At 35.3% G+C, this 17,097-nt stretch overlaps 1 protein-coding gene across 1 annotated transcript; it reads right to left on the bottom strand.

Moving 5' to 3' along the window:
• Positions 1–2,617: 2,617 nt before the first annotated feature.
• LOC128089373 (uncharacterized) lies at positions 2,618–15,259 on the bottom strand. Its single transcript, XM_052700705.1, has 10 exons — positions 15,161–15,259; positions 13,503–13,622; positions 12,774–12,866; positions 9,189–9,249; positions 8,631–8,779; positions 7,980–8,180; positions 7,421–7,587; positions 6,856–7,013; positions 6,160–6,239; positions 2,618–4,362 (listed from the first exon to the last, which is right to left on the bottom strand). The coding sequence occupies exons 2-10, from the start codon at positions 13,581–13,583 to the stop codon at positions 4,336–4,338; spliced, it is 1,017 nt and encodes a 338-aa protein (XP_052556665.1). The 5' UTR covers positions 13,584–13,622; positions 15,161–15,259; the 3' UTR covers positions 2,618–4,335.
• Between the last annotated feature and the right edge of the window lie 1,838 nt (positions 15,260–17,097).

Genomic DNA, 17,097 nt, shown 5'->3' with positions numbered 1-17,097 from the left:
GTTGATCTGAAAGTAATGCCTTCCTTTTATTTCCATGGAAATTGCAACAGATACAAAGGGCACAATAATGCTATTTGATGGGATAAATTCTCAGCTACAAAATGCAATTGTTCAGTATAGTGACCACTATTAGTTGTGCATTTTTACCAGCAATGATCAAGAACCTGCAAGCTGCACTTGTAAAAATCTGTACTAGCAGAGGTGACCCACTGTCACTATTGCCACTGCTGAAATGCACCACTTGCCACCTTGCTATGCTAACATCCACTCTATGTGCTAACACAGACATTCAACAAATGTCAGTGACTGTGAGTGGCTGCCATTTCTTCCTGCATGATGGAATTCAATTCCACCCCTCTGCTTCGTATGCATTTCCATGTCAGACACCAGTTTATCAGAGTGCCCCTCTGCTGCCATCTGTTACACAGCAATAAAATGTAATGGGATATTGGTGGGAAGGTTCAGCTTTTACTGCTACACCACCAACATCCACCTCTGATATTCTGGGACAAAGTAATAAAATAGGAGGCATTACTTTCAGAGAAGACCTCATATAATATTTGTCTGCCTCACACTAGATAGATCAATAGCTGTAGACTGCTAAAAATACTTACTGAACTCATAACACAGTTCTGGCTTGCTATAAGACTTCAATTCTTTAATGCTAATTTTAAACTGTCATTAAGTATCTCACTGCCATATACATCAACAGTCTAACTGCCACAGAAAACCAACTGGTGGTCTGTATGTGCATCCTGTATGAAATTAGCATGTAGGTATTTTGCAAATATTTACTGTTTTTTGTTGTTGTTGTTGATTTTTTATTTTTTTTTTAAATTCCCCAAGGGTGGATTGCCACTGGGCTAGTCTTGTCTAATGCTTGGGCTGGTGGTCAATGATGCTACATCCTGAGGAGTGATGTGTTCATGATGTTGCACTTGAAATTACTCTCTTTATCACATACACCAGCTGGTTTTTCTCTTGAGTATCATCACCATAATGTATCTAAGTTTTAGTGAAATGTACATCCTTATTTCTTTTCTCTTACTTTCCATTCCAATGGTCTTATGGCAGAAAAATAGACAAGCACCTCACTTGAAATAGGCCATAATTATATTAATGGTGCTTGAGAACAGATATTGCATTCCAAGGATTATGTATTTACAATAACTTATCAAATTATTTGCACGAAAACGTTGTCATAGGCATGCTTCTATTGTAGAGTGTTCTTTTTGGAGTAAGTATTTCAGATTAGAAGAAGCAGATAATGTACAGACATACAGTTATAAGAGAATATAAGTTTTAGTGCATAACTTTTGGAATGACAGATCAATACTTTAATAAAACTGGTATTCAGTTTAGCATATAGGCAGTATTATGAGGGACTTGTGAAAACAAACCACTCACAGTCACAGGTACCTACAGCTTTGTTGATTCTCTGATTGATTGTGACAGAACAGTGTGTCAGAGTTTCCAAGATTTTTCATAACTATAACTTTTTCAATTTTTATTAAAAAAAAAATAAAAGGAAGGATGCGGAGCTAAAATGTTTACCTTGGTACAAATGGTAGCACTTTAAAACAACCACTGAGTAATATTTTGAGCTCTGACAGAGAGAAGTTTATTTTGGAACCTTTTCTTGCCTTCAGATTTCCATGTTTTCCAGAATATACATTTCTCCCTAGCTTTGACTCTAAAGTTTCTGATTTTTTAACAGTCATCTCCGTAGAGAAGACATAAAATTAATGACGGCAGTATTTTGAACAGTGTGAAGAAAAAGGATAGTTCTTTGTTCAAAATTCAGGAGTAGAAATACTTTGCTAAGAATGATTTAAGAATTGTGTTTTCCCTACTGTGTTTGAATATCATGTAATTTTGTATGAAATCTTTGATATTTAATTTACACCTGTTTATTATTTCTTGTGATATTTGACATCGCTCAGAACATTTTTCACCTTTTTAATGAAATTAGTATATTTATTTTACTAATTGGCTTCATGCTTGCAATGAAAAAGCAAATTATGCAGAACTTCATCAGATCTGTGTGTAGTGTTGAGCAGTGGACACTTTCTGAAAAGCCAGCTATAACACGTATTACTCATGAAAGTGTTTCTGAGAATCAATGAATGAAGAGTTGCCTAAGAGGGAGTAGGATAGAATTAGTTTTGAACTACCTACTTCAAAACATGTCAGAAGTGAAAATGGAACCATACCAGTAACTAATTTCTTGAAGAGTTATATCATGGAGGAGGAGGTGATATTTGTTTTCTAGAAAGAGCTGACTATTTCCTGTTTTTATACAGAGGAACTTTAAATGTTAACTTTCAAATGAGATAGAGAAGAACCAGAAAATTAAGAAATACTTTACATAGGGAAAGATTAGTCTTTTTTGGTTTGAATTTGTACTGGTTATATCAATTCAGAAATAGGTGCCAAGAATTAGCAAACCATGTCTGAATAGTGGTAGGCCTTATAGTTGTGCTGGTCTTTAAAGAGTCAAGAGAAATAAAGATTGCAGAAAAAGATGGTAACTTTCATTAGGGCAACAATCCACACAATTGCAGTCACTCTGGGCTGTCTTTAGGAAAGTAAATTATGTTTATCTGTCTAAAAGATGACAGCTTTCTCTTGAGCATGTTTTTATAATATACCAGAGCTTCTTACTGCATGAATGTAGCTGATAGATTTGCCTGTTCAAGAGTATGTGACCAGCTTCATCTCCTGGGTGCTGTTAAATCTTTATTCAAGATTACCTCCCCTCAAGTTGTAAAGCTCTTGCAGTGAAAAATGTGTCAGAAAGTAAATTGACTATGAGCCATGTTATGTAAGTCTGTAATAACTCAAGCTAGAATTGAGAGAAGCAGCATATGAAATGATATATAATGAAAAAAAAACACCATATTTCCCTAGTGCAGCATAATAGTAACACTTGATTAAGAATAGACGAACAGTGTAAAAGCACTTCAGATTATTCAGAATACTTTAAATTCAAATAATGTATGTAATCTAAGACACACTTTGAATTTGTTATTTTCTATGCTGTTTTGGAGATAGGAAAACAGGCAAGGGAGGCAGGAAACCACCATGGCTCATCAAGGATCTGTTGGTCAACCTGAGAGAAAAGAAGGGCGTGCACAGGCAGTGCCACCTGGGAGGAAAACAGGGATGCTGTTCAAATAAGCAGAGGATACAAAGTCCTCTGTGATATGTAGTTCTTCTTTCCTTCTGAGAAACAGGTAGCAGGAAATTCGGCAGTCTACAGAAATGGGGCATTAACTCTTTAACTTTCAGTGCTTCACATGATAATATGAAATAATACCAATAACAAGAATCATATAACCATGACATCAATACATAAAAGCATCTGTTTGATTGAAAAAGACTCTGCTGGTATATACTTTCAACTGAGCCCATATACAAAATTCACAGTTGTGCCATAACATGGTCTGTCAGATATGGTGTGGTCCACTGGGATTCATTCCTTTTATTTTATTATGTGCAGAATTAAAAACATGTTCCCACTACATAATTATTTTAAAAAGGGAAAGACAAAGAAAAGCAACATGTCTGGGAGTTCTCTGAAGGCTTTCACTTGGAATGGTGGTCTAGTCCAATGACTGCTATAGCTGGCCATGCATCTTTCAGCATGGTCTTTAAAAATAAGCATAATTTTCCTTTTGTGTACAAATGTGCTTTTCTTTGTCCAAAACATTTAAAGCTAAGAGTAAATCTTTTACTTGAAAAAATAATAACAAAAGGCCACCACCAAAACCACAAAACAAATAAACAAAAAGTTATTTTTTTGAGTTCCTAGTTTAATCTGGACAGATCGTGCTTATTATTAACATTTTAACACCCAAACAGCATTTCACCCTGAGCCTTCTCTCCGTGGAACAGAGCTGTTTGTGCTCTGGGAAAAAATACAGTTTGGAGCCATCTCTCTATTCTTATAGATACATGTTAGATACATAATTTTAGACATCAGAAATTTGGTGAGATTAATCCCATCCACTTACAAACAGATCTGTATCTGCTTAAATAAAGCATTTAGGCTCTTTTGTTCAGTCAAATTCTTTCAGGATACAATAGTGGGGGGGCTTTGTGTGTGCGTTTTGTTGTTTTGTATTTAAAGATGTCTTCAAAATATTTCTTAAAGTGACTAAAAGTTTCAAAACACTGAAACTCCAAAAGTTTCTTGAGAGTAAATAGTGGGCTTGAAGTTCTTCCAATTCATTTTTTATCATGAAGCTGCTGTAGAAAATGTTTCTATTATTCAAGACGTCCATCCAGCGTCCCCTTTAAAACAGGAAACTTGTTCCATTGTTGGTGTGTTTTTTACTGTTCCATTGTTTTCTTGACCACCTAAAAATATCAGTTACATAATTAATAATTGTAAACATTTTGTTTTTTGTGTGCATCATTTAATAGTGAAAATTTCTGTGTATTAATTTAGCATTATAGCTAAATTAAAGTAAAAGAAATAATAATTGATGGCAATTTGGGGACTGTTCAGTTTGAAGTCCAGCAACAAAAATATACCAAGGTTCTTATTACACTCTGTTTTCTGTTGTATCATTAAAGTACGAGTACTGCTCTGAAAATAATGGCTCCTATTTTGTTATGCCACCCCACAGCACCAGAAGCAGATTTTGGTGTTATGGCAGTGGAGGTTGAGCCTTCTACTAATACTCTGATATTCTGTTACTTCTTTGTTGCTGTGTGACAGATGGCAGCAGAGAGGCACTCTGACAGAATGATGTCTGATGTGGAAGTGCATATTAAGCAAATGCATGTAAACAAATTCCCCCAAGATGAAAAAAATAGCACCCACTGACATTCATCGATGCTTGGAGACTAACCAGTGGATATGAGCATAGTGGAGTGGTGAGTGGTGTGTTTCAGCAGTGGTATCAGTGATGTGAAAGAAAAGTCATGTTCAAGATGGCCATGTGCAGGTATTACACCATGAAACAGAGTGTCTGCATCACTTCATCCACATGAATTTGTGGATTATAATCAAGGAAATGTGCACAAGGTTGGTTATCAGCTTCAATATGTTGAAACAAAGGTGGCCATGTTGGAATATTTAAAAGTTTGCACGCATGCTCACACAGGAACAGAAACAGGACCTACTGAGCCACTCTGAGATCAGTTTTCTGAGTTTTCTGGATTGCATCATTTCTGGCAATGAGATGTGTTTTCACCACTACAAGCTAAAATCAAAAAAGCAGAGTAAGGAGTGATAATTGTAATTCTCCACTGAAGAAAAAGTTCAAGGTGCAGCCTTCAGCAGGTAAAGAGATGTGCAATATCTTTTGGGATAGAAAAGGGGTGATTCTTTTATATTTCTTGGAACCCAGGCAAACCATCAGCTCTCACTTTTACACTGCAACATTGACCAAGCTGAGGGATTGAACTTCCTGTGGTAGGTCAGGACCTTTATCTTACAAGAAGATGCAAGGCCTCATGTCAGTTTGAAGACCATGAAGCATATAGCCAGTTTTGTCTGGACTATCCTACCACACACACAGTATGCTCTGGATTTGGCTCCTTCTGATTTCCATCTGTTTGAGCTGATGAATTAGGGACTGCATGGGCAACATTTTCCTACCAATGACACTATCATAGCAGCTGAGAAACAGTGGGTCATCTCTATTGGTGAAGATCTTTATGGTCATGATATGCAGGTTCTCGTTCATTGCTGGCAAAATGCATACCTAATTGTGTAAAATAAGAGTTTTGTAGCTTAGAATTTGCTCTAATAGTGATACTGTGTTCTTCGTATAGGAGGCATTACTTTTGGAGCAACCTACATATATTTCGATCTTGGAGACATTCAAAGTCCGGTTGAACTAGGCTCTGAGAAAGCTTATCTAGCTGCAAATATCCCTGTTCCTTGCACAGGAGTTTGACTAAATCAACTTAAAGGGTCCCTTACAACTCAAACAATTCTATGATTCTGTTATTCTATGACTCTATGATTCTATAATTCAACTTCAGCAGGAAAAACTCAGTTCAAATAGTTACCACTTGTCTGCAGATGTTCTTTAAGATACTCTAGAGAAAATATAAAATCCCTTAAGAATAGAACAGAAAAGAATGGCATTTTTTATTTTAATGATTTAAAACCATATGATATAATATATTGTAATGTGTTACCTTCATTTCCATTTCAAACTTTTGCATTATTTCCTCTGAATGCTGACTTATCTCTCTAGAGCATACATCCTTATGGTCTTCTGGGCAGTTCCAGTAATTATGTAGTTAAATGACAAATACATATCACAGTAAATATCTTAAATTAGAAATAGTAATTCTTAAAATAGAAATCATAGCCATTCCTCTTTCCCTGTCTAGACCACCAAAACCACTGTGTGTTGCAAAATAATTAAAAAAAAAACAAGCAAAATATTGGAAAATTATTCCTTCTCAGAAGAGCCAAAGTATTAAATTCATGCAGTGGATGTAAGATTTTTCGGTAGTCTGTTCTCTATACTATTCTCTGAGTTCTGTAATTTCCATTGTGTTCAGTGCCTGAATGTTAAGCTAGAGGGTATTCTGGATTTGTCTACCTTGAACACACATTGAAATAGATAGACACATTGTACACAATACATCTGATTTTAAAATGATAAAGACACCAGAGAAAAGATGAGCGAAGAGAAACAAATATGAAAATGAAGTCCCAGGCTTATAAATTCATATAATAATTAATTAAAATGAATATAGTTGGAGGTGTTTCATGGGATATTATATGGCATTACCACAATATGAATTTAAATGCTACTGTTGTTCTCTGTTTTCTTATATAAAACATAAATTAGCCTTCTCTGAATTGATGAAAGGATTTCTCACCTGTCAAGACTACATAAGGACAATCTCTTTTAATCCAGTTGGGGATTTCCCCAGTCTGGATACAATCAAAAACTATCTTCTCTGTTTCAGCAAATTCTAATTCAGACTTTGCTCTCCCAAGATTTCTGAAAAGCTTCATAGAGAACTGTGTCCTGTTGCTGTTCAAAATAAGATGAAGACTTTGTGAGAAACTAATTATTAAAACTACAAGAAGGGTGCAATTACGAAAAGTATGAGGAAGAAACATTCTGAAAAATGTAGAAAAAGAAGTTGTTGATACTATAACAGTCTTGCCAAATAAGCTTATTTCAGTATATTTTATAACACACTGGTTAAAATTTGCATAAGATAGATATGCTGAATTGTTTTCCTGCTCTTTGTAAGGTGTTTTTAAGCTCCTTGATTTAATTTTTTAATATAATTATAGAATACTTTGATTTTTTTTTCAATTTCAAAACCATGCATGAAAATTATAATAAGATTCTTTAAAATGTATTTTCTCTGTATGGAAACAACTCATTACTTTTTTAATATTATTTCTATCTTTATTAACACTCCTACATACCTTTTGTCATCCCTAGGTTCATTTCCATAAAGCACTTCATAGGACGAAATGTCAGCCTGAGCTTTATTAAAGGCTTCTTTCCAACCAGCCCTTTCAACCTCATTCTTCCTGACAAGCTGATTGATGTACTGCTGTGCCTCAGGGACATCACAGTATAAGGTGTGAACCTATCATGGATCAAAAATAAGATTAAATTTTCTGCAAAACTGTTTGCAAATCATGTTTTTCAGATAAGAACTGAAAGAACAGAAAAATACTGTTTTTTCCATGATTTCATTTTTGAGTTTCACTAATTTATATATTAAAATAATCCCATAAAAAGAGTATTCAGATTGGTCTAATCAGATTTCTGTAGGTCAATTTTCAGTGAGGGTCTAGATTTCTTTAATTACATGTGTAATTCTGAAAATTTCATTTAGCCTTTAAATCAATATGTATAAAATAATTTTTCTATTTTTTAACACTAAAAATAATTAATTAAAATACACATTTTTCCAAATTGAACTTCTTTGTAAACTCAGCAAATCATTTTTCACTTTTACGGTCTCTGAGTTCCGACCTTCTTAGCTAGATTTTTCAAGAATACTAGGACTGTAATTTCAGGTTTCACTGCATTGTTATATCTTCTTTCGCTTTCTAGGAGCTCAGTAACTTCTCTTTCTCGTTTCCGTAAAGACTCCTGTATCTTTTGCAGTATGATGTGTGCTTGCCACAGAGGTCCCATTTCCACTGAGTTTTCAGACTTCTCTTCATTAGCTCCCTGGGAGGCCACAAAGATATATTTTAAAATGTTAATGCAAAATCTGTTCATCAGAATGAATTTTCCAAGATATTAATGATCAAGTTAGAGCACAAATGGAAAAAAATCTAAAAGAAGTAGATGTTGCTTACTTCCAATGTTTGGTGTACAGTTTTTACAATTCATACTAGAGATGTTCAAAAGATTTTGTAGTAAAATGTATACTAGCATTATAATGAAGATAACAGCACACTATTTGGTTCCAGAAGAATTAGACTTCATTTTCTTACTATAGTATTTTAATAATTCATCACCAATTTATCATTCTCAAAGCACATATAAATTTCCCATATTTTTTGTTGTCAGTCTTCTAGCTTCCTTCAGCCTTTCTAGAATTAGTCAGTCTGACATATTTTGAAACAACTGGAATAATTATAAACCAACCAATTTCATTTCCATTGTGTTACTCACTTGTTCTGCTTTTGATTTTAAAATGAGCACATCTGCTTTTTCCAAGTCTTCGGTCTTTTCAGATTTGTGCTGAAGAATTTTGATCTGGAAATCCACATGGTCTGACACTCTTTCCACATACAGACTGATGTTGTGAAATTCCTGCAAAGCTATATTGAAACCAGTAGAAGATGTAATCAAGAAAAAGTTGAGCATTTCTATGACTATGCACTGGCTGCAATATTGTCTAAGTGTACTAAATTGTCTCCATTAAGAAATCAAGAATTTGTAATGCACAAATTAATTATGATAATCAAGAATTCTGTTAGAATATTCTATTCAAATGTTGAAAGAAGTCTACACAAAATTCTTCCTGACTGTAATAATCCAGTTATACTAAAGAGTTTGGAATTATGATAGACATTTCTGGCTCTAAAATTCTTCTTTAATTTAACCTGAAATACAGTATTGTAATGGAAAAGCTTATACTGATTTTGTCTGGTATAATCCACAGCATAAGAAAAATAGGAGGGAAAATAGGAAGATCAAGAAATTTCATGTCCAAAATACAAAACTCACTCAATGTGTGTTGGGCATAAAGATGACTGATTGTTTTAGACAGATTTTCAAGAATCCTGACCTGAAAGGCAAGAAAAGAGGAGAGAAAGACATCAGTTTTTGTATTTCCTTTGTGAGTCTACATGTAAAAATTAATAACAGTGGAATAATGTTGCCACTGATAGTCGCATCCTAGAGAAATGAGCAGTAACAGGTTGTTGCTATAAAAGAAAATATAAAAGAAGAAAAGCAGAGACTTCTCAGACTTTACCATTTTCACAAGAAAATTAACCAAAATGTCCAATACTTACATTTGCCCACATTGCAAGAATTAAAGAGATAAAAATTACAGAGTAAGTCTCACAAAAATTTGAGAAATAAAATCCTTTGCACACACAGTCTAAAGTCAGCACAGAACGAAAGTTTATTTACTTCAGATCTTGATAGTACTACCTGGTTTCATAAAAGATGTTCTCTCTTCCTGTATATCTTAGAACATTATAACTTCACCACTTGCTATTCTTTCTTAAAATATAATATGCTACATTTCAAGAATTTGTAAAAAACTATAGTCTTCACTGTTTGTCAACTGGGAATCAGCTAATATTGGAGATATATCATAAAACATAGGAGAAAAAAAAAAATTAAATACTGATGACATTCAAAATTCCATCAAAAGATGGTGCTGCACTGTAAAAAAATACTCCTTCCTATTTTTCACTCCGAAATGCTATAGGAATCTGCACTCTATTTCAAAATTTAAGTCTGATTTTTAGACTTTTATTCCTTCAAAAGAGTGTCAACATGATCCTGAATATATGCCCTATTGTAGTACAGTGATGATTGATATAAAGACTGATTTCAAAATTACAGAAATACTTACATATTTTATGCATAATAATATATATATATATATAGAAAATAACAGACAATAATTAGATCATGCTCATAGATTATATTAGAAAAAGAAAAAAAAAAGTTATTTTCTCCAGTAACAAGAAATTCAGAATGTATGGTATACATGTAATTCAGAAGAGAGGTATAAAATAGGTAAATCTGAAAAATACCCTTGCATTTATTTGGAAAGCAATTCTGACAAGATATCACTAAGAAACTAGCAGGTCAAACTGGGCAAAATTCTATAACACACAAATCAAATTGAAAATCACTTTAAATTGTTATTTCCACAGATAAATGTAGCTTAATTTACAGAAGGAATACATATTGGAATATTTATAAAGTTATGGCTTTTCAGTGTATGGAGCCAAAATTGGTACTTCACAGTCCATGTTAGTGATTTCATATTAGGGAAGAAACTGGACTCTGATATAACCAGGAATAAATTAAATTATTTTAATGTGCATTTTGGGCTCAGTCCTGAAAGCATGCTGGGCACAGAAGTACTAACATAAGCAGCCTATTTAACTGTTTAAGAACATAACCTTTTATTGAAGGTGCACAACACTAAGCATTTCATGACCATTAAATGAAATACAACTTTTTTTTTTGTTTTCAGAACTAAAAACAAATACGTTCTACATTGAGTAATGTTGTTTTGTTAGTGTATCAAGACAACTGTTGATAAAGGAATTAACTGCCTGCATGTTAGTGTCTGGTGTTACAGCCTCAAGATCTTCCCAGGTTAAATAACTCATGGATGTCTGACCTTTTGGCTTTCCTAAGCTGCATTGAATGAAGAGAAACTGATGAAAGCTCCATCTATGACTGTTGCTCCAAAATTAATACTACCTAATTATTTCCAAGGAAACTACAACCAATACAAAGAACACAGTAGTCTTAGAGCAAATTCTCATCTACGAAACACCTTTTTTTTTTTTAAAATAGTCAATACCATTGGCTATGGATTTTCTCTAGCAATGAAAAAGAATCTGCACTGGTGAGAAAGTTCAGCCTCAACTGCCATACAGCCAACATCTGCCTCTGATGTTGTGGAACAACATAATGCAATAGAAGGCATTACTTTCAGAGCAGCCCTCATAAAATATATAAGGTAGTTCATATATGTAAGTAACAAAACTTGAAGTTTTAGCATTTTTTATTAAAACATATTAAAAACAGACTAACAAAAATATAAAACTGGTATTTTTGTGAAATTAATGCATCAGTCTGGTTCAGTGACAGTGATTGCAATTCTCAGTGAATTCTTAAGATGTCTGGTGAAATTTTATTCTTCCTGTACTTCATCCTTGAAAACAATTGTTCACAAATGTTCATACTGCCAAAAAAATGACAAAGTGAATGAGCCATGATTGTAAACCAAATGATATTTCTCTCTGGTAAGAGACGGATAAAGAGATGTGATAAAATTTTTCATTACAACTCTATGCATTCCATTTGAAAATTTTCAAATATATGCCTACTAGAAATAGAGTCACAAATAAACAAAAATATTAATTTCTTTTTTGCAATCCTGAAACCTCAAATTCATTTATCAAAATGGAAAGCATGGCTGCATGTTTTTCACTTTTCACAGGACTTGTGAAAGGACTTCCAACCTTGTGATTCTGTGAAATGCATAAAATTATTTGCCCTAACTTAAGCTGGCATTACACTGTACCCTCCCCATGCCCTGGAGCCCATGCAGCTGGGCCACTCTGTGGGGCAGAGCTGCCACTGCGATAGCATGAGGTATTGCATGGCTACAGCGTGAGCTGTATCAGACTGCATGTGGCCCATGAGCTACAGGTTGGATGTGCCTGAAATAGCTCATCTCCCCTATTTCCCCAACCCTGCCCTTAAAAGAATTATTATAATGAAAAAAATAATAATAATAAGGGGAGAGTGCTGCTGTGCTCTTGCAATACACATTTATTTTACCCAAGGCCTTTTTTTTTTTTTTTTTTTTTTAGTTCTTTTGCTTCTGTAATAAACAGAAACATCTGACAGTGATCAATGATTCAGTAAGAACAAAGTTTGAGTATTACTAAATTGTCTGACAATGTGACTGCAATACAGTTTGGCCACAATAAGAAGGGTGGAAATGATGTTTTAACCCACTGATATAGCAACTTGCTCTTACAGTTCACTGCTTTCTGCAGGCTTTTTCTGCATCTGCTGCCATGTCAGATCATTAGTAAACTGATACTTCATTATTAGAAAGAAATATTGCAAATATGCCCCTTTTTCCTGGGAAACATTATGCAAGTTATTTTTTGCTGCTTAGGTCAACGAGCTGCTTTACACTGTTGTGATAGATGAAGACTTTGTGTATTTTTTATATCATTTGCTAAATTAAAAAATTAAAAAACAACAACAAAAACCAACTCTGCTGTGATTTTACAATTATTGAAAAGACATGAGAAGTGAAAAAGACTGAGAAATGACAATTACAGTTTTTAGTGGAAAAATAACATAGAACAAAATCCTGTACATCTTCTTCATTGGCATCTAATGACCCCCAAATTACTTTTATTCCCTGAAATAAAACAAGTGTCTAGCAATTAATCTTGGCTGATTTAGTTGTACATATCTAAAGACAAATTGTTGTTTTCAGGACCCTTAGACTGTTGGGAACAGCATGAACTAGAAATGAAAATGAGGGCACAGTTTAACTTCATGAAGAAAAAACAAACCAGCTGTTTTCACCTTTTTTTCTTCCCATTTCTCTGTTTGTTGTTTCATTTGATGAAGAAGAACTTCCTTCTCTTGGCTCAGTTGACTGTTAATTTCCCTCAGGCTCTGAAAGAAATAGAATAAGGCAAAGTAATTAAAAGCTCCATACTCAGCGTTCATTTTTCAAAAAGGTCTTCAGTATTTATTTATTTGATTGTTTTAGTTTTTCTTCCACACAAGTTGAGAAATTTGAACATTTGAACTAGAGTGCTAAGTCCTGGGGATCTTGGACAAAAATAAAAATTGACAAATTTAGAAACCAAATGTCATTAGATTCTGAATACACTTCTTAAATTCTGGTACATGCAGAAATTTTTGCTTGGTTGTAGAATATAAAGAATGGGATAAACCTTAATTTCTGGTCATCACTAAAAAAGCATTAGATATCCTTAATACTCAGTGAACGTCTTTATTTTCCTTCATAAAAACATAATTGTTCTCAGGTGTATCAACAAAATAGTATGGGAGAACTTTACACCAAGTATTCATCACGGAACTGAAGATACGAAAACTGTTCTGAAAACGTACTGTGTAAGGTTTTACTCATCTCCAGATGAAGACAGCTATGGTTTTGTAGTAATTTCTCAAACTATATCTTCAGTTTGTTACTGAAAAGAAAACACGACTTCTACAATCTCTTTCTGCATCCCCCATATGTTCCTGTTGCTCTTATTCTTCTGTTAAAATTCACTTCTTGTTTACCTTAGCTAAATTTTGCCAGTATTGGCTGTTCTTGTTCATCAGCTCTCGGTAAGCTTCTAATTGAGATTTCAGACTCCTCATTTTGTCACCATACAGTTTTACAGTAGTTACAGTCCACTCCTATATTAGAAAAGATTATTGAGAAAATGAATTCAGAGTGAAAACAGGGAAGTGAAAACATGAATAACATTTATACAATAGCAAAATATTACTTTTCCTTCTCCAATTCTTTTTTTTTTTTTTTTTTTTTTAATCTGCAAATTTTTTGTGTTGCTCACAAGAGGCTAGTATCTTCACAGGACGTAAGCTTAAGGCAAAAAATCCTGCTCAGGTAATCATTTTTTCTCCTGTGTTTTGCAGAAGCCATAAGTCTTTCGAAGATCAGACCCTAATGAATTCTCTCTAGGCATGGCTAAGCAATTTTAAACAAATTCAGCTTTTCTAAGAAAATAAAAGATGGGAAGTTAAAGATACGAGCAGTATAGAAAATAGCTCAGCAAAAGGATCTTTCTAAATAAGGCAATGGAATTGTATAATAAATGCAATCAAATCAGAAAGTTTAAGAAGTAGGGATATTTCCAGTGTTTCAATGAACTACTCGGCTCTCAAAGATTTTAACTAAAATCACATTATAGTCCCTATGTTTCTGTCTGTGCTCAGTAGAGAAATAAATTTGGAATCTTTCCTCAGTGTATACCCTCTGGACAGAATGAAATTTATTTTTATGAAGAACATACATGTAAACAGCTACCAAATGGCTGTCTTGATCTTCATTGGCAAAGAAAAATAGTCTGATGAATTAAAGTAGTGGAGGCTGAAGAAAAAGTTTTCAGTACAATGTAGCCAAAGATGTACGTAATTCAGATCTGGGGAGAATTACCGACTAATGAAATACACAAATGCTTCCACTAGGGAAAGCATGGCACTGTGGAGTTATAGTCACAAGAGTGGAGCCTATGGATCCTCAATGTAGCCTTGTGGACATTTACAGGTGGAAGGCCTCTGTGATTTTCTAAACCACATTTACATAACACTAAAAGAAAAAACTGAAACATCCATGGAGACCTGTGTCTGGGTCTGAATGCTGAAAGAACCAGTTATATGAGCATTATTTCGTGTGTCAACCAAGATTCAAAGAAAAGGAAACAATCTTATTCATATTTTGGAAACAACTTGAATTATTCGACTTGTATAATGCTTTACTATGAAATATGTTTTGGGGTTGTTTTCCGGTAAATTTATCCTTATCGAGCTCATTAACTTCATGAACTTCACAGAAATTGTCATATACTACGCTAAACAGAGAATGGATTTAAACCTTAAAGATGGAAAAGGAGCCAAGTGCAAAGGAAAAGAGAGCATGCCCACAGAGAAAGGCTGAAATACCTTCTGCATCGGCAATGAGGCTTAGAACAGCCTTTTACAAAAAGATTATTCTTGACAGATCAACTCACACAGTTGTGTCAGTCATCAGAAGAAAGTGACATTTAACAGGAAAATTTATTAACTGAAAAGTCTGCAAATACACCAGCATAAATATTCAGAATGGGGAAGATACTAATGTATTAAAAAAAAAATGAAGAAATAGCCATTTTTGGAGATTGGATGCAACGAGTAACTAAATGCAGAAGCAAATGTGAATGAAATAAATTTATTACCTAGTTTTGCCCTCTGTCCTAAAGACTGGATTGATTGTAAGGATCTTCCTCTGAGAAATAGTGAGGAGCAGGTCGAGGACCTGTGGGTTAGAATTTGGGATAGGACTAATAAAGGGCACCTGGTAGTAGGGGCCCACTACAGACCACCTGATCAAGGGGAGCCTGCTGACAATGCCTTCTTCCTTCAGCTGCAGAAGGCATCGTGCTCAGGCACTTCTCCTTGTCAACCACCCAGATATCTGCTGGGAAAACCGTACAGCAAGCTGCAAGAGATCCAGGAGACTTTCTGGAGTATATGAATGATAACTTCTGGTTTGTGTGTTGGATAGACTGACCACGGGGGAAGCACTGCTGGATCAGGTGCTCATCAGTGCAGAGGAGATCATTAAAGAGATTACAAATGGAGGCAGTTTAGGTTGCAGGGACCATGCCCCTGCTGAGTTTGTTATCTCAAGTAACGTAGTCCTGGCAAAGAGTGGGTTCAGGACCCTGAATTTTGGGAGAATGAACATCAGGATGTTTAAGGAATTGTTGCATGAGATCTCCTGGGAAGCTGTCCTTAGAGACAAAGAAAAGGAAAAAAGCTGGCTACTCTCCAAGGATGCCCTGCTAGGAGCACAAGAGCTCTCCATCCCTCAGAATGAGAAAGCAGGAAGCGGATGCACAAAATCTGCTGGTCAGACAAAGGGAAAAGAACAGATTGTACAAGCTGTGGAAATAAAGGCACATTCTCCCCAGGGCATTCTAGGGAGAATACAGGGATGCTGTCCGGACTTGCAGAGAAGTGATTAGGAAAGCCAAGGATCAGATGGAACTGAACTTGGCAAGGGATATTAAAAACACCAAGAAGAGATTCGATAGGTACAATAGCCAGAAGAGGCAGGCCAAAAAGAGCACACCTCCTTTGGTAAATGAGAAAGGAGAACTGGCTATGACAGATATGGAGAAGGCTGAGGTAGTAAATGAGTTTTTGCCATGGTCTTCATTTACTGCCAGGATTCTTGTATTGCTCATGTCCCTGAAGCTCATATCCCTGGCCCTGTAGCTGGAAACCAGGGGAGTAAATCCTCCCTGCTCCCCCTCTGTAAGGGCAGAGTAAGTCTGAGACTGCCTCATGAGAATGAATATATGCAAGTCTATGGGGCCAGATGACTTGCATTCCAGAGTCCTAAATCAGCTGGCTGATGTGGTTGCTGAGTCACTTGACACAATATATGAATATATACCATATATTGTGACTGTTGGGTGAAGTCCCCAGGGACAGGAAAAATGAAAATGTCATTCCCATTTACAAGAAAGAGAGGAAAGAGGACCCAGGAACTACAGACCAGTGAGCCTCACCTCTGTGCCTGGAAAGATCGTGGAACAGGTTCTCCTAGAAGGCATGTTAAGGCACATGAGGGATGAAAAGGTGATCTGAGATGGCCAGCATGGCAAGGTCATGCCTGACCAAACTAGTGGCCTTCTATGATGGAGTGACGACACTGGTGGACAAAGGGAAGGTACCCAATGTCATCTATCTGGACTCAGGCAAAATTTTTGATGTGATCCCTCAATACATCTCTAAATTGGAGAGATACAGATTTGAGGAGTGGACTGTTCAGTGGATATTCGGTGGCTGGAAGGCCATAGACAGAGGGTCATGTTTAATGGTTTTATGTGCACTTGGAGGCCAGTTATGAATGGTGTCCCCCAGGGGTATGTCTTGGGATGGGTGCTTTTCAACATTTTCATCAATGATATTGATGTCAGGCTCGAGTGCACTCTCAGTAAATTTGCTGATGACACCAAGCTGAGTAGTGCAGTTGACACATTAGAAGGAAGTGAAACCATCCAGAGGGACTTTGAGAGGCTAGAAAGGAGGGGCCATGTAAGCCTAATGAGGTTTAATGTAGCAAAGTTCAAAATTTTGCACTTGGGTTGGAGTAAGCCCAGAT

The sequence above is a fragment of the Tympanuchus pallidicinctus genome, unplaced genomic scaffold (assembly GCF_026119805.1).
Source record: "Tympanuchus pallidicinctus isolate F22 unplaced genomic scaffold, pur_lepc_1.0 scaffold4, whole genome shotgun sequence".
Lineage (NCBI taxonomy): Eukaryota > Metazoa > Chordata > Aves > Galliformes > Phasianidae > Tympanuchus > Tympanuchus pallidicinctus.
This window is presented reverse-complemented; position numbering and strand designations above follow the sequence as displayed.

Coding starts and splice junctions, on each gene's coding strand:
- LOC128089373 (XM_052700705.1), bottom strand. CDS start 13,583: ATGAGGAGTCTGAAATCTCAATTAGAAGCTTACCGAGAGCTGATGAAC. Junction 8,181..8,630: donor TAAAATCAAAAGCAGAACAA/GTGAGTAACACA, acceptor GTGGCCTCCCAG/GGAGCTAATGAAGAGAAGTC. Junction 6,240..6,855: donor TCCTTATGTAGTCTTGACAG/GTGAGAAATCCT, acceptor GGAACTGCCCAG/AAGACCATAAGGATGTATGC.